Source organism: Odocoileus virginianus, chromosome 15, assembly GCF_023699985.2.
Source record: "Odocoileus virginianus isolate 20LAN1187 ecotype Illinois chromosome 15, Ovbor_1.2, whole genome shotgun sequence".
In the NCBI taxonomy this organism is placed as follows: domain Eukaryota; kingdom Metazoa; phylum Chordata; class Mammalia; order Artiodactyla; family Cervidae; genus Odocoileus; species Odocoileus virginianus.
The window spans coordinates 34,020,439-34,046,205 of NC_069688.1; the positions used below are offsets into that span (position 1 = coordinate 34,020,439).

Below are 25,767 nucleotides of genomic sequence, written 5' to 3' on the forward strand. Positions count from 1 at the left end.
CCCCTTCTCTTCCTGCTCTCCATCTTTCCCAGCATCAGGGTCTTTTCAAATGAGTCAGCTCTTCGCATCTAGTGGCCAAAGTATTGGAGTTTCATTAATAGTAACCCAAAAAAGTTAAGGACAAACTAAAATTTGTTCAGAAAATCCTCAAATCCTCACACACATAAAACTTGTATTTAAGAGAAAGACCACATCCATTCTGTTCTGCTTTTTCTTCCAGAACTAATTTTTATTGTTAATGTGCAAATAACCTGTTTTATAAATTCATTTTTACAGATGATTATTATGAATATGGCAACTATTTTTTAAATTAACTTTATTTTTTGCATCCAGAAGGCAGCACTTTTAAGGTAAAGGTAGCTATTCTAATTCAACAGGAGCCCTTTAACTCCTGAAAACTTAACAATGAAATAATTGTGTTAGTTAGGAATCTTTGGAATACAATCATAAAACTCCAACTCAGTTGATTTGGTAAAAGGACATTGTAATAGGAAGCTACTAGAGAATTTTCATGTATCTTAATGACAGCCAGGACTGGGGATTTAAACAGCTGGACCCCAGAGCCAAGGAAAAGCAGTTCTCTCTCAGGGGCGCTGTTTCAATCTTCTGCAAAGAGCTCACAACTTCTCACTTGGTAGCCGCCAGCAGCTTCCAAGTCCCTCTGTCCCACAGCTTTTCCACCATCACCTTCTAAGACTCATCTGCTCCCTTAGCTCTAGTCCAAAAGCTCCCAAGAACAATCTGACCAAACTGCCTTAATTTGCATGACTATATCCAAGGTGGTGAGTTACCCTTAATGGCAGACTCTACCTGAAGGGTATGGTTGGAATCTAGGCAGAAGTAATTCTTCCAAAAACGGGGGTGGGGTAGGGTGCGGAGGGAAGACTACTGAACAGCTGACTGGGCAGACAAATGAAGAATAATCAGGTAGAACAAAAACTAACAGACTCTGTTGAAAGTTCGGGTATGGTCAGAAAATTAAGGTAGCACAAGAGAAAATGCTGGAAATTGGCACTAAGACATTCTTCCATACATTCTTCTTTTACAGTTTGTTTATTTTGGCTGTGCTGGATCTTCATTATTATGCAGGCTTTCTCTACTGGAGGCGAGTGGCTGTCAGACAGCAAGTTGTGGCACTCGGGCTTCTTATTGCAGCGGCTTCTCTTATTGCGGTGGCTTGTCTTATTGCAGAGCAGGGGCTCAGAGCGTGCGGGTTTCAGTAGCTGCGGTATGTGGCTCAATAGTTGCAGCTTGGGGCTTAGCTGCCCCACAGCATGTGGGATCTTCTAGGACCAGGGATCAACAAGCATTGGCAGGCAGATTCTTAACCACTGGACCAACACGTAAGTCTCAGTACATTCTTTTACCTCTATGTCCCATACAAAACAAGACATAACTTTAAAACTTGTCAACACACCATTTTCTCTCTCCCCTCTCATAGCACTGGCACTTCCCCATGGCCTAGAAGATTTTGGTCTAAAAATTGCCCCTAAAATCTTATGCTAAGCATCCATCATGTTACTGTTAGAACCGTTTTGGCATTGTCTGCATTATTCTTAGGTTTCAAATCTTCATCTGTGCATGTACTCATTCCAGATTCTGAGCATTATCTTCGTAGCTTTGCGATTCTGATGCAGTTTCCATTTCATCCTCCTTTTTCAGTTGTTGCATTTTCATGTTTAAATCCAGCAGAGTTCTGGCCAGCTGACGATTCTGGAAACGCATTTCCAGCTGAAAGTTAGAAAAAGAATAAGGGTTTTTATTAGCCTGAGGTATGGATCAAATGAACCTGCTCTCTGCACAGGAAAAATATCAGGATTTTGTAGGAAAGGAAAAAAAGACATCAAGAAAGATGTATTTCTCATCTTATTCTCCAGTTCTGACTATTTGGCCTGACTATAAAACTGACTTTCTATACGACAAGGTAAAATCCAGATATACAAATAGTTTTCAAAATGGCCTTGCAATGAAAACAAAAACAGCTGATGCACAGAGCTATCCATTTGAAAAATTCCTGTCCTTGGAAGGCTGTTTCCAAGCAATGGCATGTGATCTGCGAGGAAATCACTTATCTTTATGAGCTTTCTGAGCTCCAGGATAACTGCCCAGGGCCACCTGAGCTTTCAGGACCTGGGCCCATTTACTTGATTACTTGTCATTTCAAGTTCTTAAGATTTTAAACGGTCTCCCTGTTGAGCAAAACATTTAATGACCCCTTAGAGGCACATGTACAGTTATGTGTACTTATAGAATCTAATAATTTTCACTCTAGAGTGAAATCTGTTGTAGAGCAAGGTTGATTTATAACCTCCCTCCAATGGGAGTTTGTGAAGGTCCTTGTGTATTAAAAAGAAAAAATAGATCTTTCGGGCAGTGTACCTAAGAGGCAGTCCAGCATAATCTTTGCATTATAGTTGAAAACTAGTAACCAACTCTGCATATTTCTTCAGTTAGGGTCTTGTTTAATGCAGTTCAGGAGAACCTTGTTCTCTCTGCTGAAAACCCAGCATCAACTCCCCATCAGAAACCACCCAAGGGTGACCCAGGACATTCCATTGGTAAAAAGAAAACATGGGTGGTCCCCTCATAATTCGCAAAATAAAATCATTGGATATAATTTCTTTCCGTTTTCCTCTGACATATTTTTCATTCTTCAGCACTTGGAACCATTTCTCTAATAGCAAGAATTTGCAGAATGAAGTAAATGAACATCCAGGAAAACAAACAGTAACAACCCAACCGCCAGCACAAGAAGCCCCTACACCTGGCCTACAGGAAGCGTCAGTTCTCCAGTGGCACAGAGGCCCTATAAACCTGCCCTGCTCTCCCAGCTTTATTTGCTGGCCCCCTCCACTCACACACACAGCCACCCCCAGGGCAGCTGGTCAGAAAGCTTGCCTGTCCTGGAATAAACACGTCATACTGAGCCACGTCTTCTGCCCTCTCTGCCCCCTGCCACCCACTTGCTGGTGAGCCCAGCCAAATGCCAGCTCTTCTTAGAAGCCCTCTCTGTCTCACCTTATCTGGGCCTCCACAGCATTCCGTAAAGTCCCTCTCCTAGCACACAGCCTACACTAAACTGGTGATTTTGAGCACAAAGTCTGTTCCTATCCTTAATGGTATCCTTAACTGCGGGTACACTGCCTGCGCACACAACATGTTGGGTTCTCTGTGTATTTGTTAAAAAACTGAGTGAAGGAATGAATAAGTGGATGAATTGATGAATACCCATCCTGTACTTTCATGCCAAGAATCAGTTAAATTATTGATAATGGCTTACCATCTAAGTTGTTTTTTTTTTTTTAATAGTACATGTAACTCATAATTCTTTAGGAAGTCTGAACACCAATAGTTTCTTAATTTTCTCTCCTCATGGATCCTATTGAGGATCTAATGAAAGCTATTAATTCACTCTGGGGAAAGATGTGCATTTTATGTGTACACAAAGCTTGGCATACAATGTGAAATATATAGAACCCCTGAAATTCACTCACAGACTCCCAGAACTCAACGCATCCCATTAAGAAGACCAATTCAAACAACAAGTAATAGCATAAATGACATCTCAAAAATAGCAACATGAAAATAAATGAAAACAAAAATAGCAACATGTCTGTAAATTAACTGAACCTGTTCATCATTGTTGCTTACACAAATACCACCTTAACAAATGAGATGTGGATATACACGTATGGATGGGTGTCAATTCCTATAGAAATCTGGCTAAGAGACCATGATCAGAAATGACTTGTTCTAGTGGTGATAGTGTTAAGGATCCACACTCTTTTGCTTCTTCATGACTGGTCACATACAATGGTGAGATGGCTGGCCAAGACAATGACTATGGTCTGTGTCTTGGGAACGCAGCATCTGTGTGACAATCTCTGCCTCTTTCCAGCAAAACCCTTGATCTTTCATGCCTATGTATCTGCCACTTCGGGGGCACAACCAAAAAACAATAAAAGTCACTGAATAGTGTCTATATTCTAGGCACTTCATGTAACATTATCTCACATAATACTTATGGCCATCCTATGGGTTTATTATCTCCATTTTACAGATGAAACCTAAACTTGCTAATTAGCATTCCTAAGGTAACAGGAACAATAACAGCAGAGACTGTAAATATTAATGCTGGGCTGTGAACCCTCACCTGTTTGAAATTTTATTCTCTACTTTCTCCCCACCCTGGTACATTACTTGCTTAAAACTCCTTCTGGTGGAGTGACTAGTTAGAATGCTAAAGTTCAAGTGTCTTGGAGCTTCTTGAATATACTTTCTTCACCTGATTTAAATATCAGTCAACTGAGGTGTGAGGGGGTGACACCCCAGGTCAGCAGCAGAGGGGTGGCTCAGCCATCCCGGTGGCATCCTGACCCACAGCACACCCCTCCAGGCCATCTCTTCTAATAAGGGGTCTCACCCACCCACTGCTCAGCTGTCAGAAGAAAATCGTATGTTTCTTTGATATGGCTGGGTCAAAATTAATACATTCTTTGTCAAATTCAAATTGTTAACACAGGTACAATTAAATGAAAACTAAATGTACTACTTTCTTGCCCTTCTTAAAGACAGAAACAAGGTAAACTTTTAAGGTTCAGACAATTAACTGATGGTTGAATCCGTTCTAAAGTAGGTAGTACTTACTATTTTATTAGTATGCAGTGCAAGAGAGTATAACTTTCCAAATCTCCACTATGCATATTCATGGTGATGGTGGTTTAGTCGGTAAGTCGTGCCCAACTCTTGGGACCCCCATGGACTGTGCAGCCTACCAGGCTCCTCTGTCTATGGGATTTCTCAGGTAAGAATACTGGAGTGGGTTGCCATTCCCATCTCTAGGGGATTTTCCCAACCCAGGGATTGAGCCGGGTCTCTTGCATTGCAGCTGTATTCTTTACCGCTGAACCACCAGGAATTCCCACGCATAATCATAGGTAGCACCATTTTAAAGCTTAAATTGCTCTTATTTCAAATTTTGCCTAACTCGAAAATGGTTTAAATTACAAAACAGTAACTAACCTATTTACCTACAGTTCTCCTGCCTAATGTTAAAGAGCTACAATTTTACAAAATTCCTTATTGCCATTTCCTGTTTTCTGAATTCTTACCAAGGAGAAAGGTAATAGTAAAACTTGCAGAATAAAAGAAACATTTACTAATGGAATCGCTCCACCCATCCCCTGAGTTTATTTCATTGAAACTTCCGCCCCAGCCCCATTCAAGCGCGTATACTGCAAGCGCCCTAGAGGGAACTTTCTATTTGGTGGGAAAAAAATAGAGAGCAAGCTGAGGAGGAGTGGTTACGGGGGACTTAGGTGTGTCACCAGTAGACTCAGCCCTCGCCGGAGACAGCCAGCCAGCACCTCGGCTCTGCAGGGCCGGCTCCCTCCCAATGCTGCCTAGGAGGCAGTAGCATCAGCGCCGTCGGGGACCCAGTTGGCCCGCGCTGCACGGCCTCACCGTCTCGCCGGAAAAAGCTGCCCTCGGTTTCCCCAGTCCTCGGTGGGGCACGTGCGCGGCCTACAGCCGAGGGCCCCGGGCGAGGACCAAGGCGAGGTGGCCCCGAGAGCCCGCCGCGGGCACGCTCACCAGCTCGGCGCGCAGCCCGGCCAGGGCGCTCTCCACGCGCGCCCGGCTCTGCGCCTCCCGCGCCGCCGCCTCTTCCCGCAAAAGCCTGGAGCTGCCGCGCAGCACCGCCCGCTGGAAGGCGCGCACCAGCCGCCGCTTGAGCTCTTCCAGCCGCGGACCGGCGGCCTGGGCCTCCTCCGGGCCGTCCACGCCCCTGCCGCCTTCGAGGAAGCCTCGTGAGGGACGCAGGGCGGAGGACCGGAGCCCGGCCGCGTGGAGGATGCTGTGGGGCCCCCGGGAGGGCCCTTCTCTGCGGCGGCCGGAGTCCTCTATGCCCATCTCGGAGGTGCCGGCTCCCAGGCTCCAGAGCTTGTATGGCTAAGGGTTTCTTTCCAAGTGTGAGAATTAAGGCGGGTGAAGGCGGGGGCGGGGAAACTCGTGGAACCCGCGGGACCCCTGCCAAGTGGGACGGGGCTATCGCTTGCTACTCGGAGGCGCTCCACTCCTACAGCCTCACGCCTGTCTTCTTTCCCCCTTAGCAACAAACGAAGTAATTCCCATGACTCCGGGAAGAGTTTTCAACTGGATCCCTTTTTCTCGCTCCTTGAGTGTCATTCCAAGGAGAGACTGAGTCCATCCAGGTAGGTGGAAGTGAGGTCCGGATGCAACATTTGAGACCCGGATTGCCTTGATTGTTTACTATTTCAGAAGCCCTTTAAAATATTTTTCTCTGGCTTTCTACTGACGGCTAGGCATTGTGACAGGTGTTGAGGATATAAAGTTTAATTAGACCCCTTAGCCATCCCACACATTGCTAAGACAGTCTAGTGGGAGAAGCTTCGCCCTATTTGCAAATTAGAATAATCTTTCCACAATTCTAAGCTTGTGGGAACCCACACGGCTTCCCTGGTGACTAAGCTGGTAAAGAACCCCTGCCAGTGCAGGAGAGGCAGGTTTGGTCCCTGGGTCAGGAAGATCCCCTGGAGTAGGAAATGGCAACCCATTCCAGTATTCTTGCCTGGAAAATTTCAGGGACAGATGACCCTCGCAGGCTGCAGGCCATGGGGTCACAAAGAGTCGGACACAACTGAGTACACACACACTTGTTTCCACAAGCCCAACAATGTAGGAGACACTTAGTTTCTGAAACTCCATGTTCTCTTCTGTACTTAAGACCATTCTGCCACTTTCACATTATGAAGGGGTTAAAATGAAAAGTAAGCCTGGAGTGATGCCGTCCATGGGGTCGGAAAGAATTGGATACCCCAACTGAGCGACTGAACAATGGCAAAGTCCTTTACTCCAAAGTGTTATTTTCTAAATCCCAATTCAGTGTAATCATGTGCCAATATTACTTGTATATCCTTTATCAGTGAACATAATCAGCTGCCTCTTTGGGGTCTAATGAATTTCTAAAAAGGAATAAACAGTTAAAAGTTTTATGTGATCATAGAATGCAAATACCTCCCCCCACCCCACACACACACAAAGGGCAGAAATATCTGTGTAGCACTCTCAGAATTAATCATTTGTTTAATTAAGATTTACAGGTTACCCACAATTCCCACAAACTGTTCCAAGTTCGTGATTGGCATTGGAGGGCAGTAAGAGCTAATTGCTATTAGTATTTACTGTGTGTCAGGCCCTTTTCATAGATCAACCCATTTTATCTTCACAGTAACCCAGTGAGAAAGGTGCTGTTAGTTTCTGTTTCACAGGTGAGAAAACTAAGGCACTTGTTAAGCTGTAAGTCTTCCCAGGTGGTACTAGTGGTAAAGAACCTAGTGGTAAAGAACCTGCCTGCCAATGCAGATATAAGAGACACGTTTTCGATCCCTGAGTCGGGAAGATTCCCTGGAGGAGGGCCCTGAAAACCACTCCAGTATTCTTGCCTGGAGAATCCCATGGACAGAGGAGCCTGGGCTGTGGTCCGTAGGGTTGCAAAGAGTCAGACACGACTGAATTGACTTAGTAAGGCAAAGATCGCCAAACTGCTAAGTGGTAGGGCTGGGAATTGACCTGGAAAAGTCTAGCTTGTATTCTAAGCCACTGAGACACACCTTGGATACACACTGCTTCCGAAAGAGGAAAGACATTGCTCAGTTTACATGTTGCATGACTGAATGTGCAGATTCCCTCTGCTCATAAAATTCAACTCTACAGAAATGGATTAAGGCTATAATTGAATAAAGTGGAATGCAGGTTACTGCTTCTGCAGATAATCTGCCAATTTCAACATGTTTCAGTAGTTTACAACCTGAACAGCCATACATCTATCATTGTATATTGTTCTATCAAGATTCTCTAGAAATGTTTGAAGATGTGTTCTCTTGGTGGAAATTATGAACATTCATATGGTCTACTATGAACCAACTGAATATAAATTTAGAGATTTAGGGGTTTCTTTATTTTTGTGTGGCTTTTATTGCATATATGTGATATGTGTTGAGGCTTAAAAACCAGCACCCGTCAATGTGCAGTATAAATGTTTAAAATTAGTTTTCTGCCATGATTTTCCACTTCTGCTTCTAGATCATTTTCTTCAACAAGGATTTTAGCCAAGTTTGATTTAATTCAACAAACAGTGAATGGAGCATGTTCAGTTAAGCATTGTTTCACATGGGATAAAAAAGGGAATAATGCACAGTTTTTGTCCTCTAGAAGCTTAAAACCTGAAGGAACAAACTCATTCATTTATTCATCAGCAATATTTATTTAATATCTGATTATATACCAAGTATTAGAGTGTTCAAGCTGTGAAAGTAAACCACTAAGACAAAGTTGTGTTTTAGAAGGATAGTTTTACCACAAATTAATAATTTTCTCCATAGATAGAAATTTTTCAGTTGTGCATTTTGGTGCATTTTAATGTTGAATTTTACAGTATTTTTTTATATAAATAAGGTGAATTAAAGCATTGATAAATCAGAGTGAATATAGCATGCAGAGACATTTGAGTTAGGAGATGGATTAGTTATTCATTGCTGCATAACAAATTATCCTAAAATATAGTGGCTAACGACAACAATAAACATCATGTCTCATGGTTTCCATGGGCAAGAATTTGGGAACAGCTTAGATAATGATCTGGGACTTTCATGACATTGCAGTCAAATGCCAGCCCAAACTATAGTCATCTAAAGTTGGGTGTGATTGGAGCTATAGGGACCGCATGCAAGGTGGATCATTCACATAGCTGGCAGTTGGTGCTGGTGTTTGGTGGAAAGCCTCAGTTACTCTCTTTTAAAAAAAAAAAATTATTTATTTTTGGCTGTGCTAGGTGTTTGTTGCTGAGTGGGTTTTTTCTGTAGTTGTGGAGAGTGGAGGCTGCTCTCTAGTTGCGGTGCACTGGCCTCTCATAGTGGTGACCTCTCTTGTGGAGCATGGACTCTAGAGTGTGCAGGCTTCAGGTGTTATGGCGTATGGATCCTGCAGTGCTGGTTCCCAGGCTTAGTTGTTCCGAGTTACCTGGGATCTTCCTGGGCCAGGGATTGAAACTGTGTCTTCTGCTTTGGCAGGTGGATTTTACCTGCCAGGCCCCCAGGGAAGCCTCTCGGTTTCTCTCTCTGTGCATCCTTCACCAGGACTGCTTGAGTGTCCTTATGATATAGTGGCCAGCCTACCTCAGAACAAGACAGAGAAAGAGACAGTCAGATGGAAGCTCTGTATGTGTGTTCTGTTTTATGATCTAATCTTGGAAATCACACAGCATTACCACATTCTGTTTACTAGAACCAGGTATCTAAATCTGGACCCCATTTAAGTGGTGGGGGATTAGGCTCCATGTTTTGAAGTAAGGAGTATCAAAAAATTTGCAGACATGCTTTTACTCTGCCACAGGAAAAATATCCACATATGTAAACAATGATCAAGTGACTGCTGACTTCCTGTCAGAAAAGAAAATGAAGGCCAGAAGATATTAGAACAATGTTTATTTTAGATTCAGAAGAAAAAAATTAACATAGATTTCTGTACCCAGCAAAAATAGCCTTCAAAGGCAAAATAAATGTGTTGATACAGAGAAAATTAGGAGAATCTGTTAGTAGCCAACCTGAACTGAAGTGAAAGTCGCTCAGTCGTGTCAAACTCTTTTGAGACCCCATGGACTATACAGTCCATGGAATTCTCCAGACCAGAACACCAGAGTGGGTAGCCTTTCCCTTCTCCAGGGGATCTTCCCAACCCAGGCATTGAACCCGGGTCTCCTGCATTGCAGGCAGATTCTTTACCTGCTGAGCTATCAGAGGAGCCTTTGGCTATTAGAAATACTGAAGGAAACAGCTCAGTCTGAAGTACCCCCACCCCCAACTCAGTAAATGAAAATTCTGTTCTGTCAGTTACCCACACCATAAACCTGGGAAGCACCCGCACTTTTTTTTTTCTCCCTCTTTCTTCCTGCCTAAAATTCATCAGCATATGGTGTAGGCCCTACCTTGCAATATATCCAGAGTCGCAACAAAACTCTTTCAGTTCATCTCAGATGCTCCCTCTCCTTTGCTTATGCCATCCTGCCACCCTGTTCTCTTTACTGTTCTGATTTCAGGGCCTTTGCTTTGTTATTGTTTCTTCCTAGGAGTCTCTTCTTCCATATACATGAATGGCTAGTTCCCTTACTGGGTTTGGGTTTCTGCCCAAATGCCACTTCATCAGAGAAACCTTCCTTGATCTAAATTAGCAGACGTACACCCCTCGGTTCTGTCATTCTCTGTGTCTTTGCCCTGCTTTGTGTTCCTTAATACCTATACCAACTGTCATATATTTATTGTTATCTCATGTATCTTCTACTGTCTGCTAATATAATCTGCATGAGAATAGGTACTTTCTTTTGTTAACTGCTATAACCTCAGTACCTAAAATGGCATCTGGCATTTAGTTGTTGTTCAGTTGCTAAGTCATGTCCGATTCTTTGCAGTCCCGTGGACTGCAGCACACCAGGCTTCTCTGTCCTTCACTATCTCCCAGTTTGCTCAAACTCATGTCCATTGAGTCGGTGATGCCATCCAGCCATCTCATCCTCTGTCGCCCCCTTTTCCTCCTGCCTTCCATCTTTTCCAGCATCAGGATCTTTTCCAGTGAGTCTGCTCTTTGCATCAGATGGTCAAAGTATTGGTGCTTCAGCTTCAGCATCAGTCCTTCCAGTGAATATTCAGGGATGATTTCCTTTAGGATTGACTGGTTTGATCTTGTAGTCCAAGGGACTCTCAGGAGTCTTCTCCAGTGCCACAGTTTGAAAGCATCCATTCTTCCATGCTCAGCCTTCTTTATGGTCCAGCTGTCAAATCTGTATGTGACTACTGGAAAAACCATAACTTTGATTACGATCTTTGTCAGCAAAGGGATGCCTCTGCTTTTTAATACACTGTCTAGGATTGTCATAGTTTTCCTTCTAAGGAGCAAGTGTCTTTAATTTCATGGCTCCAGTCACCATCCATAGTGATTGTGGAGCCCAAGGAAATAAAATCTGTCACTGCTTCCACTTTTCCCCATCTGTTTGCCATGATATGATGGGACCAGATACCACGATGTTAGTTTTTTGAATATTGAATATTAAGCCAGGTTTTTTGCTCTCTTCTTTGACCCTCATCAAGAGGCTATTAGTTCCTCTTTGATTTCTGCCATTAGAGTGGTATCATCTGCATATCTGAGGTTGTTAATATTTCTTCTGGTAATTTTGATTCCAGTTTGAGATTCATCCAGCCTGGCATTTTGCTTGATGGACTCTGCATGTAAGTTAAATAAACAGGATGACAGTATACAGCCTTGTCATACTCCTTTCCCAATTTGGAACCAGTCCGATATTCCATGTAAGGTTCTAACTGTTACTTCTTGACCCGTGCACAAGTTTCTTAGGAGACAAGCAAGCTGGTCTGGTATTCCCATCTCTTTAAGAATTTTCCACAATTTGTTGTGATCCACATGATCAAAGGCTTTCATGTAGTCAGTGAAGCAGAAGTAGATGTTTTTTCTGGAATTCCCTTACTTTCTCTGTGATCCAATGAATGTTGGCAATTTGGTCTCTGGTTCTTCTGCCTTTTCTAAACCCAGCTTGTACAACTGTAAGTTCTCGGTTCATGTACTGCTGAAACCTAGCTTGAAGGATTTTGAGCATAACTTTACTAGCATGAGAAATGTAGGCACTGTGTGAAATTTTGTTAGATGAATGAAAAGAAGGGAGAGAGAGAAACAGAGGGCATCAGAACAAAGAGAAGGATGAAGGGGAGAGAAATAAGGCAGAAGAAGTTGAGTAGACCAAGCAGAGAGCCAAGACAAATGTGAAGTAATCATGTCAGTTTATGAGATTCTCCAGAGTGACTCCAAATTGATAAATCGGGCCTGCTTAAAACTAGCACAGCATCCTCTAATGAAAAGAAAAATAACTCCTGTCCTTGTAGTGTATATTTCTTCAGTGCATTTGTGCAATATGGATTGCATGATGCAGTGACAGGTCATGACAGCAATCCCAAGTCTATCCAGCTGACAGTGCCTGAACCTAGAAGTCTCAGCGAACTTTCTGAAACCATGTGATGTCTGGAATCATGTTGTCTGTATGTCTGTTTCTCCTTTAGTTTCTTAAGGACTGTATCTCTGTCTTCATCACCTTTTCATCATCTTCAGAAACAAGCACAATGCTAGCATGAAACAAACACTTAAATACTGGTTAAATGAGTTAGTAAATTGATTAATACCGCAAGGCAGAAAGCAATTAACATCCATAGAGCACCTCTTAAGTAGTATATAGATATGGACACAGGTACAGATGCAAATATAGTTTTAGATATACACACATAGACACAGATATAAATAGTAGACAGTTTACTTAATCTTCACAAAAATCCCATGTTAGGTTTGTTTTGTTCTATTTTTTGTATGGGAACCTGGAGTTCAAAGAAAGTAAGAGACTGCTTAAGGTCATATAGTAGACAAAGAAATGGCTGAGGTAAGATTTGATACCAGATCTATGTGTCTCCAAGGGTTTTGCTCTTTTCTTTATTCCATATCAGGCAATATACAGTTATAGAATCATTTAAAATCTGCTAAAGAAGGTTAGAACTTTGAATTTCTTTTATTCCAATTACCTAAACCAATTCTTCCCTAGCCTAAGTGCCACCCTGCTTCCTCCCTTGTGTTTAGTAAGGCCACCTTCTCTCAGCCCTTTTGAACAGCGGAAGGAGGTTGAATGCACATGTGTGTGTGTGTGCGCGCGCGTGCGCTCAGTCATGTCCGACTCTTCATGACCCCGTGGACTGTAGCCCGCCAGGCTTCTCTGTCCATAGGATTCTCCAGGTGACAATTCTGGAGTGGGTTGCCATTTCCTTCTCCAGGGGATCATCCCAACCCAGGGATCGAACCTGTATCTGTTAGGTCCCCCTGCATTGGCAGGCAGATTCTTTACCACTAATGCCACCTGGGAAACCCTGAATGCATATGTCATCCTCCTATGTATGAACAGCAACAAAATAAAAGTCAGAAATTCCTTATGCAAATTCTAGTCTCCTTTCTAAATCCTTTTACGTAAATTCACCAGTTAATATCCACCTTTGTTGCAGCTCATTTCTACTTTTTTCCCCTGCCTATTTGCTGTTCCCTGGGAAACCTGGATCCCAGTTCTTTTATGTGTTCTTTATCTGTACCTTGAAAACCTTTAGCTCTAATTTCACTTCTTCACTTCATCTTCAACCATCCCCTCTAAACAATTATTCTTTTTTTTTTTTAACAATTATTCTTTTAAGCAGCGGGTTCTCTGTGTTCCCACTGCAAACAGAATGTCCTCAAGTGTTCTGTGCAGAAAAGGAACAAATATTTCTCTATCAAGTGTTCTCAAATATTTTTCTATCAAGTGTTCTGTGCAAAAAAGAAACATTTTCTAGGCTTCAGAGAAAGATTTTCCTTGTAAGCCTTAAATATTTTGTAATTTATTTCAGTGAACAGATTAGTGATTTGAATCACTTGAGAGCCTGTGGGGAACGTGATCATTCTGTTTCCTGGCTAACTAATGGTTGGCAAAAATTTCTTTTTGGTTGTGGAATGTCTGGAATGTAGTCACTGTCTTTCTTGCTTAATTTGCCAGAACCCTGGGGTCAAAATGTTGGCTTCAGATCCCAGCTTCACCCCTTGCTGGCCATTTGACTTTGTGTAAGCTCTCTGGGTCAATTTGTTCACAAGTAAAAAGAAAATAATCTTTTCCTCTTCACTCAGTTACTAAGTAGATTAACTAAAGCACACAGGAGCGCACTGAACCATTTATGCCCTATGGCCCTTCGTATATGTTATCCATACTTCTCACATGAGGGATGTGATGGGGTTCTTGATGTAGAGACATGTTTCTGAACATTACATCAGCGAAAATCAGTGCCATGAATCTAAAAGATACAAGAGAATTGGTATTAGGATTGCAAGGGAAGCTGTCGAGTCTGAACTACAAAAGTGATTTCAGCTTGGACACAGACCATTCTAATGGGTTGGATGACCATTTTAATTTGTCAGTGATCACATGGCATCAGTAGAATCATCTGATTCACATCTTCTAAGTGTGTTTGGTGAGTTGTTTTATTGCTCACAGTATTCTCTGCTTCTTGCAATGGAAAGATTGTATTTCTACACTACAGTGACTTCAGGCTTGGCCATAGGACTAGCTTCAGCCAATGAACTGTGAACAGATGGGGCACTTGTGATGTGCCAGCGAAATCTGTAGATGGTGTCACACAATCAACCCTCTTCTGTTTTCCAGCACTGTCCCTGGGCAGGCAACTCCTCACCCTGAGTCGCAGAAAAAAGATAATCATGAACTAGAGGGGAAGCTGGCCTATTGTGGCTATACAGTTTGAGTGAGAACTAAACAAATGTAGAAATCCAAGAAGATGAGTGTATTTTCTGTTTTGAAAGCCTTGATATCTGATTATCCTTTTGTTTTATTTCCTTTTTCTAAAAGTAGAGTGCAGATGTAAGCATCCAGAGGACTGGGAGTTTTGGTAAATTGAAATTTGACTGAATCATTTCTGAGCAGAGATGTGCAGAAGCATACTTGCCTCAAACAGGAAAAAGCTAGTTGTTGGGAGGTACAAAAAATTTCTAGTAACTGTTCAAAAACACTTCCTGTTTTATTAGGTTAAATGAGTTATGGGTTATGTGTGAAATATAGATAACAGTAACTTTTTTATTGACAGAGAGTATATAGAAGCAGATATACAAGACACTGTAATTTTAGACTGTCACTTTATAGTCTGAGTAGAGCATCACAGCTTCATTTCCACACCACATATAAAAGGGGTATGTTATTTTAATACAGTTTTGCCTATTTATCTTGTCTTCAGGCTGTGTTTCTTGAAGACATTTCAATTACAGCCTTCTTTGAAGATTCAACTAAACATGACACCAGAAAAGTACAGAAACTTGAAAACCTGGACATTTTTCTGCCTTTTATGTATTATGATATTCAAAAGTTTTGAGAAATAGAATAAATGTCATATTTGTCCAACAGCAACTTTGATACCCATTCCAATAGATATATTTTTACATAAGACACATGACTTAACTATTTTCTTTGGTAATTTCAGTTCTCAGAATAAGTTATAAATACCCAGGAAGTACTCAAGAAGCAAAATCTGCTGGAGAATATTATTACCTTCTTTTAAGATTGAACTTTGCAGTGAAAGTTAAATGTTACTCAATCAACCCACATGTTCGTTGGACCGTATTTAGTGCAGTGTGCTTCCCAGATGGCTGAGGGGTAAAAGAGTCCGCCTGCCAATGCAGAAGACACAGGAGATACCAGTTCAGTTCCGGGGCCGGGAAGATCCCCTGGAGGAGCAAATGGCAACCCACTCCAGTATTCTTGCTTGGAGAATCCCATAGACAGGAAGGAACTTGATGGGCTACAGTCCATGGGGTCACCAAGAGTCAGACACGATTGAGCAACTGAGCACACGCAGAAAACCCTGTTCAAAGAATGCCCGAGCAGAAGAAATATGCTAGCAAATGCCTTCTTTTTGTGACTGATGACACAGATTTAAATTGAAGCGCTGGTAATTGTCAGAAACATTTTTAGTATTTGGGGGTGTGCATGCCTGGTGCTGTCACTTCAGCCGTGTTCGACTCTTTGCGACCCACTGGACTACAGCCTACCAGGCTCCTCTGTCCATGGGATTTTCCAGGCAAGAATACTGGAGTGGGTTGCCCTGCCGTCCTCCAGGGGATCTTCCTGACCCAGGGATTGAACCCAAGTGTCTTATGTCTCCTGCATTGGTAGGCAGGTTCTTTACCACTAGTGCCACACTGGCGCCTGGAAATGGGATGTCACTTCTTAGATTGTGTTCATGGTCAGTTGCTTCAGTCATGTCCGACTTTTCGCCACCCTATGGACCATAGCCCACCAGGTTCCTCTGTCCATGGGATTCTCCTGGCAGGAATACTGGAGTGGGTTGTCATGCCCTCCTCTGGGGGTCTTCCTGACCCAGGGATCAAACGTATGCCTCCTGCATCTCCTGCATCGCAGGAGGATTCTTTGCCACTGACTGGCCTCTTGAAATGGCATGTCACTTCTTAGATGAGGTTATAGAAAGACTGAGTTTGACCTTGCTGAGTCTTTTGTACTTCCTTGCTTGCCTCTTCTGAAGGACTCGGGTTGCTATGCCAGGAGCTGACCTCTGAGAAGCCACGAAGCAAGGGCTGGAGGACAGCAATGAGCCCTCTGTCCAGCAGTCCATGAGACACTGATACTGACATAACCACGTGAGTGAGCCTGAATGAAAATCCTCCCTGAGCCAAGCCTTCAGATGACTGCAGCCCCATCCAGCACCTGACTGCATCCTCAATTGATACCTTGAGGCAGAAAACCCAGCTGAGTTACACCAGATTCCTGAACACAGAAATCTTGAGATAGTAAGTGTTTGTTATTTTAAACTTGTCCTTTCTTTATGTTGATTTTTCTGTGAATTGTCTCTTATCTTTGAAATGTCTCTTTTTCTATTGCATGATTTGTCTTTATTTATTTTTAATTGCAGTATAAGTGCTTTACCATGTTGTGTTAGTCTCTGCTGTATTACAGCATGAATCAGCTCTAGGTGTACATATATCCCCTCTCTCTGAGACCTCCTTCCCATCCCACCCCATCCCACCCCTCTAGGTTGTTACTGAGCACCGAGGTGAGTTCCCTGTGCTATATGGCATAAGCTTGCACTGATTTTAAACTGTTTTCTTTTATCTAAAACAAACAAATAGCATTTTATTGAGGTATGATTCACATACAGAAAGCTGTATATAGCTTGAGGTTTTTTGTTGTTGTTCAGTCGCTAAGTTGTGCCGAACTCCTGTAGCAGGCCAGGCTCCTCTGTCCTCTCCCATCTCCCAGAGTTGGCTTAAATTCATGTCCCCCTGAGTCTGTGATGATATCTAACCATCTAATTCTTTGCCGCCCCTTCTCCCTTCGCTGTCAGTCTTCCCCAGCATGAGGGTCTTTTCCAGTAAGTTGGCTCTTTGCATCAGGTGACCAAAGTATTAGAGCTTCAGCAGTAGTCCTTCCAATGACTATTCAGGGTTGATTTCCTCTAAGATTGACTGGTTTGATTTCCTTGCAATCCAAGGGATTCTCAAGAATCTTCACCAGCATAACAGTACCAAAGCATCAATTCTTCAGCTCCCAGCCTTCTTTATGGTCCAACTCTCACATCCATACAATTACTGGAAAAACTAGCTTTGACTATTTGGACCTTTGTCAGCAAAGTGATGTCTTCACTTTTGAATATGCTGTCTACGTTTGTCCTAGCATTCCTTTCATGGAGCAAGCGTCTTTTAATTTCATGGCTGCAGCCACCATCTGCAGTGATTTTGGAGCCCAAGAAAAGAAAATCTGTCACTGCTTCCACTTTTTCCCCTTCTGTTTGCCATGAAGTGATGGAACGAGATGCCATAATCTTAGACTTTTTAATGTTGAATATCAAGCCAGGTTTTTCACTCTTCTCTTTCACCTTTATCAAGAGGCTCTGTGGTTCCTCCTCACTTTCTGCCATTTGAGTGGTATCATCTGTCTATCTGAGATGATTGATATTAATATTTTTCCCAGCAGTCTTGATTCCAGCTTGTGATTCATCCAGCCTGGCATTTCACATGATGTACTCTGCATATAAGTTAAATAAGCATAGTGACAGTATACAGCCTTGACATACTCCTTTCCTAGTTTTGAACCAGTTGGTTGGTCCATGTTTGATTCTGTTGCTTCTTGACCTACATACAGGTTTCTCAGGAGACAAGTAAGGTGGTCTGGTATTCCCATCTCTTTAAGAAAAATAAAATTCTTAAAGAACAGTTAAAAGGCAAGATGGAATGCGAGATTGGCTACCTGTTGACTCTGTGACCTTGGAGGTGTCACACAGCATGCAGGTCTTCTCCTACAAAGGAAGGTGTGTGAGTTTCCTATGATTGCCAGATCACCACAGACTGTGATTTATCCTCCCACAGTTCTAGAGGCCAGAAGCCCCAAATCAAAGTGTCAGCCCTGCTGGGATCCCTCCAGAATCTAAGGAAAGATTGCTGCTTCTAGCTTCTGGTGGTCACTCGCTATCCTTGGTGCCCCATGGCTTGCTCTGCACTTCTCTAATCCTTGTCTTTTAAACCATGACCCCAAATGAGGCTAGGTCTTAGCTTTTGCCAGCAGTAAGAAAACTGAGCAAAGTACAAAAAAAAAAAAAAAAAAAAAAAGGAGCCTTGCTTGCTGTTTCCAGTGCCTGGGGGCCCCCTGCTGTCCATAAAAAGACATTGCAGCCTCTCCCCAGGCTAACAGGCGTGTTCGACACTTAACATGCTATTTCCTAAAAACTTACTTTTACCACTTCACATACCAGATCATTACTATCATATGCTTTTATCAACCTCATTCTGGATCAGCCAAGTCCTCTCTCTGGGTTTCCAATTTTTCTTAATGGTACCACCATTATCCAAATCCTCCTGGCCCCAGCTCTCCTTCCTGCTGCTCCTTTTTCAGCAGTATCATTGTCATGTATTAAATTTCTGCTGTATGTCAGGCACTGTGCCGAAATCTTCATATACATTATATATCATTTAATCTCTCAATAACCCTTATAAGGCAGACAATTATGTTCCTTTTCAGTTCAGTTCAGTCGCTCAGTCGTGTCCAACTCTTTGCGACCCCATGAATCACAGCACCCCAGGCCTCCCTGTCCATCACCAACTCCCGGAGTTTACTCAAACTCATGCCCATCGAGTCAGTGATGCTATCCAGCCATCTCATCCTCTGTCGTCCCCTTCTCCTCCTGCCCCCAATCCCTCCCAGCATCAGGGTCTTTTCCAATGAGTCAGTTCTTCTCATGAGGTGGCCAAAGTATTGGAGTTTCTGCTTCAGCATCAGTCCTTCCAATGAACACGCGGGACTGATCTCCTTTAGGTTGGATTGGTTGGATCTCCTTGCAGTCCAAGGGACTCTCAAGAGTCTTCTCCAACACCACAGTTCAAAAGTATCAGTTCTTCGGCGGTCAGCTTTCTTCACATTCCAACTCTCGCATCCATACGTGACCACTGGAAAAACCACAACCTTGACCAGACGGGCCTTTATTGGCAAAGTAATGTCTCTGCTTTTTAATATGCTATCTAGGTTGGTCATAACTTTCCTTCCAAGGAGTAAGTGTCTTTTAATTTCATGGCTGCAATCACCATCTGCAGTGATTTTGGAGCCCCCCAAAATAAAGTCTGACACTATTTCCACTGTCTCCTCATCTATTTCCCATGAAGTGATGGGACCAGATGCCATGATCTTAGTTTTCTGAATGTTGAGCTTTAAGCCAGCTTTTTCACTCTCCTCTTTCACTTTCATCAAGAGGCTTTTTAGTTCATCTTCACTTTCTGCCATAAGGGTGGTGTCATCTGCATATCTGAGATTATTGATATTTCTCCCGACAATCTTGATTCCAGCCTGTGCTTCTTCCAGCCCAGCGTTTCTCATGATGTACTCTAAGTGAAGTGAAATCGCTCAGTCATGTTTGACTCTTTGCGACCCCATGGACGGTAGCCCACCAGGCTTCTCCATCCATGGAATTTTCTAGGCAAGAGTACTGGAGTGGGTTGCCATTTCCTTCTCCAGGGGATCTTCCGCCCCAGGGAACGAACCCGGGTCTGCATATAAGTTAAATAAGCAGGGTGACAATATACAGCCTTGATGTACTCCTTTTCCTATTTGGAACCAGTCTGTTGTTCCATGTCCAGTTCTAACTGTTGCTTCCTGACCTGCATACAGGTTTCTCAAGAGGCAGGTCAGGTGGTCTGGTATTCCCATCTTTAAGAATTTTCCACCGCCAAAGCCTTCGACTGTGTGTTCCTTTTAGGGAAATGAAAACTAAAGCTTAAGATCACTAAGTAACTTGCGTTATAAATATGACAGGGGTCGAAGCTGGAACTTGAACCAGGAATTCTAGCTGCAAAGCTCTTAATGTTCCAAGCCTATTGCTTCCAGCCTGAGTTCTACTGAATAACTAACTTCCACCTGTGATATCATTCACTAGAGGTGTTTTGTGAAGAGTGATATAAAAGCAGGCAGAATAATCATTAGATAAACTAACGTTGTAAAAGAAAATATACATGACATTAATAATAGTTTAGGTTTTGAATTGTTAAATTGTTTTACTAGCAAAATGCATTAATATGTGCATGCCAGTTGACTATATTAATAGATTGAACAATTATTCACTTTGCTAATTTTTAACCTAACATCTTTTAACAGATAATTTCCAGTGAATGGCTAGTACACACACTTGAGCATTTTGATTTGATTTTTTAAATCTCTATAGAATATACATTTCAGTACACATGGGTATGCTAAACTAATTCTCCTCTCTCTATTCCCAAATTACCTTCTCATTCCCATCACATATACCAAGATGGCTCCAGAGTTCAGCATCTAGCCAGAAAGAGGGGATGAGGGGTAGGAAAGAAGGGACCACGTGATGGACAAAGATGGTCCGAGGCTCTCAGTATTGTAAACTCCTTATAACTTTGCTGGCTGTGATAAAAGTTTTGTTTTAGAGGCAGAAACCAACCTGAGAATACCTAATCAATTCTAAGTTGCTCAAATATATTAAAGTGACATGGGTAGTATTGAGTCTAGCTCTTCTGTCTGTGGTGGCCTGTTTTAAAGTACCTTTGGTTAAAATTGTATACCTAACTTTTGTTTTCTTACCAACTGACTCCAAAGAAAGAGGACCTGGATAAAGAGAATGTTAGATGAAGACCCAATACACATGTGAAAACTGTGTATTTGTTTGATGTTTATTGTTGAGAAATACCTTCCTGGTGAATGTGTTATTGGAATGGGGACTGGAAAGTGGGACTGAATGTTCCATAAGTTGGAATTTGACTTTGAAGCTTAGAGTCAAATATCATATCGTCATTTTTTTAGTCAAGAAATACATGAAAAATAGCATGAGCTTTGGTGATTTTACTACTCAATAGTGACACCTATTCATCACTAAAACCACATCTCCTTCCAGAAAGAGGCAACTTATGAAGATTTTTTAGGTTTCCACCGATAATTCTATGAGAAACCTCTGATGGGAGCTCACTGAGTTGTAGGAACATATAGAGAGGGGGAAACTAATGCAGACGGAATGAGGGTCAAGAACTTAGAAAAATTGTGAAGTCAAGGGCAGATGAGTCAGCAGAGCCAGTCATGAAGACTTCTTTTTACCAAGCCAAGAGGGTAACATAAATAACCAACATACAAAAAATGCTTTCATTAGTGATCAGAAACCAACTGTGTTTGCCTTTTTTTTTTTTTTTATTGAAGTGTAGTTGATTTGCAATAATTTCTGGTGTTCAGCAGAGTGATTCAGTTATATGTTTTTTTTTCATATTATTTTCCATTATGGTTTGTTACAGGACTGAATATAGTTCCTGGTGCTATACAATGGGACCATGTTGTTTATTCATTCTGTGTATAATAGTTTGCATCTGCTAAGCCCAAACTCCTACTCCAACACTTCCCCACCCCTGTCCCCCTTGGCATCCGCAGCTATATCAGTGAGTCTGTTTCTGTTTCATGGATAGATTCATTTGTGTCATATTTTAGATTCCACAGGTAAATGATATCCTACGATGTCTTTCTCTTTCTGTTTTACTTCACATCATGTGATGGTCTCTAGTTCCATCCATTTAGTTGCAAATGGCATTATTTCATTCTTGTTGTGGCTGAGAACTATTCTCTAGTGTGTGTGTGTGAGTGTGTATGTGTCTGTGTATCTCACATCTTCTTTATCCATTCATCTGTCAGTGGATATGCAGGTTGTTTGCATGTCTGGGCTATTGTCAATAGTGCTGCTGTGAATGTAGTGAAAGTTGCTCAGTCGTGTCCAACTCTGTGTGACCCCATGGACTGTAACCTGCCAGGCTCCTCTGTCCACGGAATTCTCCAGGCCAGAATACTGGAGTGGGTAGCCAGTATTCTTCCCCTTCTCCAGGGGATCTTCCCAACCCAGGGATCGAACCCAGGTCTCCTGCATTGCAGACGGATTCTTTACGATTTGAGCCACCAGGGAAGCCCATGAACATAGGGTGCATGTATCTTTTTGAACTATACTTTTGCCCTGACATATGCCAGGAGTGGGATTTCTGGATCACATGGCAGCTCTATTTTTAGTTTTTTGAGGCACCACCATACTGTTCTCCATAGTGGCTGCACCAATGTACATTCCCACCAACAGTGTAGGAAGGTTCCCTTTTCTCCACACCCTCTCTAGCATTTGCTATTTGTAGACTTTTTAATGATAGCCACTCTGACCAGTGTGAGGTGGTACCTCATTGTGATTTTGATTTTGTTTGCCACTTTGAATAATCTTCAAACAGGCAAGTAGCAACATAAAAGTATCTCCCCGGGAATTCCCTGGAGGTCCAGTGGTTAGGACTCTGCACTTTGACTGCCAAGGGTCTGGTTTTGATCCCTGTTGTGGGAACTGAGATTCCACAAGTCGAGTGGAGTGGCAAAAAAAAGAAAAAATTATCTTCCAGTGGTCAGAAATCTTACTTTCCTAAACGTCAGTATTGTGTCCTGATCTTGGGATATCAAAAACCTAAGCTTCCACAGGCTCAAGGACTCACCATCCTCAAAGCATACTAAAGCTATTTTTATCTGTTCTGCCTATGAACATTCTTCACCAAGGAGAGGAATATTGGCTGATATATTTCAAAAGATCTCAACAGGGATTTTTTTGAGTTTTCTAGTTAATTTTAAGCTAGAAAAAAATTGTTTCAAGGTATCTGGGTACCTTATTTTTCTAGAAAGTTTTCATCAAAGTTTTATTTCAGTGATTTCAGGGCTTTAAACTGAAGCACTAAATATTCACCTGGGCTAGAATAATGGGGAAGATTCTTCATTACAGGTTTAAGTGATCAAATAATTAGAAAGAAAATGTTATTAAAAAAGAAGTCAAGGTACAGTATGATGACTATAGTAATAATACTGTATTGCATATTTGAAAGTTGCTAAGAGAGCAGATCTTTTTTTAATTGAAGTACAGTGGATATATTACTTTCAGGTGCATATCAGTGATTCAACATTTTTATAGATTGTACTCTATTTAAAGTTATTTTAAGATAATGGTTTTATTTCTGTGTGCTGTACAATATGTCCTTGCTGCTTATTTCAGTTTATTTCAGTCACTCAGTCGTGACCGACTCTTTGCCACCCCATGGACTGCAGCACGCCAGGCTTCCCTGTCCATCACCAACTCCTGGAGCCTACTCAAACTCCTGTCCATGGCGTCGGTGATGCCATCCAACCATCTCATCCTCTGTTGTCCCTTTCTCCTCCCACCTTACTTTCCCAACTTCAGGGTCTTTCCCAATGATTGGTTCTTCACATTAGGTGGCCAAAGTACTGGAGTTTCAGCTTCAGCATCAGTCCTTCCCTTGCTGCTTGTTTATTTTATGCATAGTAGTTTACATCCCTGATCCTCTATCCCTATCTTATCCCTCTCCTTACTGATAATACTAGTTTGTCCTCTATATCTGTGAATCTGTTTCTGTTTTGTTATATTCGTTTTATTTTTTAAATTCCACATATAAGTGATAACATAGTGTATCTGTCTTTCTTTGTCTGACTTATTTCACTAAGCCTAATACCCTCCAGGTTCATCCACATTGTTTGCAAATGGCAGAATTCCATTCTTTCTTACGATTGAGTAATAGTCCATTGTAGATTTAGGCAAAATTTCTCATCACAGGAAAAAAATTGTAACTAGACTGAATGTGGTGATCATTTTCTGATATATACAAATACCAAGTCATTATGTTGTATATCTGAAGTATAATGTCTTATGTCAATTATACCTCAATGAAAAAAGAAATTTTTTAAAAAGTCAAGTCATAGGAAGAAGACTAAGATGATAGGTATTACATGAAAAGTAAGAAAGCACTCAGGAAATGCATTTTGTTCTCTAAAAGGAAGGTTTGTGATTCCACAATGTCTTTTAAGTATTCTGATACAAGGTAATAAATATTTATTGAGGACAGCTTGGAAAAAATAAATAGATAAATAAACAGCACCCAAATTTTACTATTCAAACATGTTAATATTTTGATATTACCTTTCAAAGTTTCTTAACCTCTCTGAGCTTCAGTTTCTTTATTTGTCAAATGAGGTTCATCATGGTACCAACCTCATAAGGTTATTCAGAAATTAAATAGATAATACATGTGAAAACTTGATCTTTGGTACAGAATGAGCACATGAAAAAAGATTAGCTGTAGTTACATTTTAGTGCATATATCCATTTTATATTTTATAAATTGGGGCCATACTTATTTTGTTTAATCCTGATTTTTTCATATTTTGAACATTTTCCAGGGTCATTAAAATTCTTTACAAGCTATTATTAATGGCTTCATAGTATGGTATTCCAAGTGGGTCAGTGGTAAAGAATCCACCTGCCAATGCAGGAGATGCAGGTTTGATCCCTGGGTCAGAAAAATCCCCTGGAGTTGGAAATGCAACCCCACTCCAGTAGTCTTGCCTAAGCAATCCCTGGACAGAGGAGCCTGGCAGGTTACATTCCATGGGGTCACAAAGAGTTAGACACAGCTGAGCATGTGGTATCCCATCCTGTAAACCAGTAATTCTCACCAGGTGCAGTTTTGCCCCCAGTAGACATTTTACAGTGTCCTTTTTGATTGGCACAACTGGGAGACGTGGAGTACTACTGGCATCGAGTGAGTTAGAAGCTGGGCTGCTGCTAAACACCTTCAAAGCATAAGACAGTCTCCCCAAACAGAATTCTGCAGCCCAAAATATCAGTGTTGCCATTGAGAAATCCAAGAATGTGTCAGGATTTCCTTTTTGAACCAAGCCATTCTTACTCAACTTTATTTTTTTTTAATTATTGTAAGTAACACTGGAGTGAAAATACTAGTGTTGTCTTTTTGCTGAGGCTGTTCTATGGCCTGTGTGATAATTGACTTTAAGTTACATCAATATAAGAATTTTGTGGTGAGAGAGAGTGTGTGTGTGTGTGTGTGTGTGTGTGTGTGTAGGCTTGTACTTGGGAGCATAATGCAAATTATCCCTAAGCCACATCCTTTGTTCTTGTTCAGTCACTCAGTCGTGTCCAACTCTCTGAAGTTAAATAAGCGGGATGACAATAAACAGCCTTGATGTACTCCTTTCCCCCAGTTTTGAACCAGTCTGTTGTTCTATATCCAGTTCTAACTGTTGCTTCTTGACCTGCACACAGGTTTCTCAGGAGGCAGGTAAGATAATCTGGTATTCCCATCTCTTGAAGAATTTTCCACAGTTTGTTGTGATGCACACGGTCAAAGGCTTTAGCATAGTAAATGAAGCAGAAGTAGATGTTTTTTCTGGAATTCCTTTGCTCTTTCTGTGATACAATGGATGTTGGCAATTTGAACTCTAGTTCCTTTGCCTTTTCTGAATCCAGCTTGTACATCTGGAAGTTCTTGGTTCATGTACTGTTGAAGCCTGGCTTGCCACCTCCTAGGGACAATTAAATGGCACTTGAGATGTCCTAAAAAGATTCAGCATTTTCAGAGTAGATTATTTGGTAAAGTATTCTCATTGACATCTACACCAGAGGATATGTTCAGTTAGTTCAGTCATGTCTGACTCTTTGCGACCCCATGAATCACAGCACACCAGGCCTCCCTGTCCATCACCAACTCCCAGAGTTTACTCAAACTCATGTCCAT

General features: G+C 41.8%; 1 protein-coding gene and 1 long non-coding RNA gene across 2 annotated transcripts in view; one reads left to right on the forward strand and one right to left on the reverse strand.

Moving 5' to 3' along the window:
* Positions 1-208: 208 nt before the first annotated feature.
* AARD (alanine and arginine rich domain containing protein) lies at positions 209-5,970 on the reverse strand. Its single transcript, XM_020883399.2, has 2 exons — positions 5,593-5,970; positions 209-1,731 (listed from the first exon to the last, which is right to left on the reverse strand). The coding sequence occupies exons 1-2, from the start codon at positions 5,908-5,910 to the stop codon at positions 1,588-1,590; spliced, it is 462 nt and encodes a 153-aa protein (XP_020739058.1). The 5' UTR covers positions 5,911-5,970; the 3' UTR covers positions 209-1,587.
* LOC110131054 (uncharacterized) overlaps positions 5,696-25,767 on the forward strand; it is a 35,788-nt gene continuing 15,716 nt past the window's right edge. The window contains exons 1-2 of the long non-coding RNA XR_011491479.1: positions 5,696-6,212; positions 16,185-16,449. This is a non-coding gene — a long non-coding RNA (uncharacterized lncRNA). The remainder of the gene's footprint in view (positions 6,213-16,184; positions 16,450-25,767) is intronic.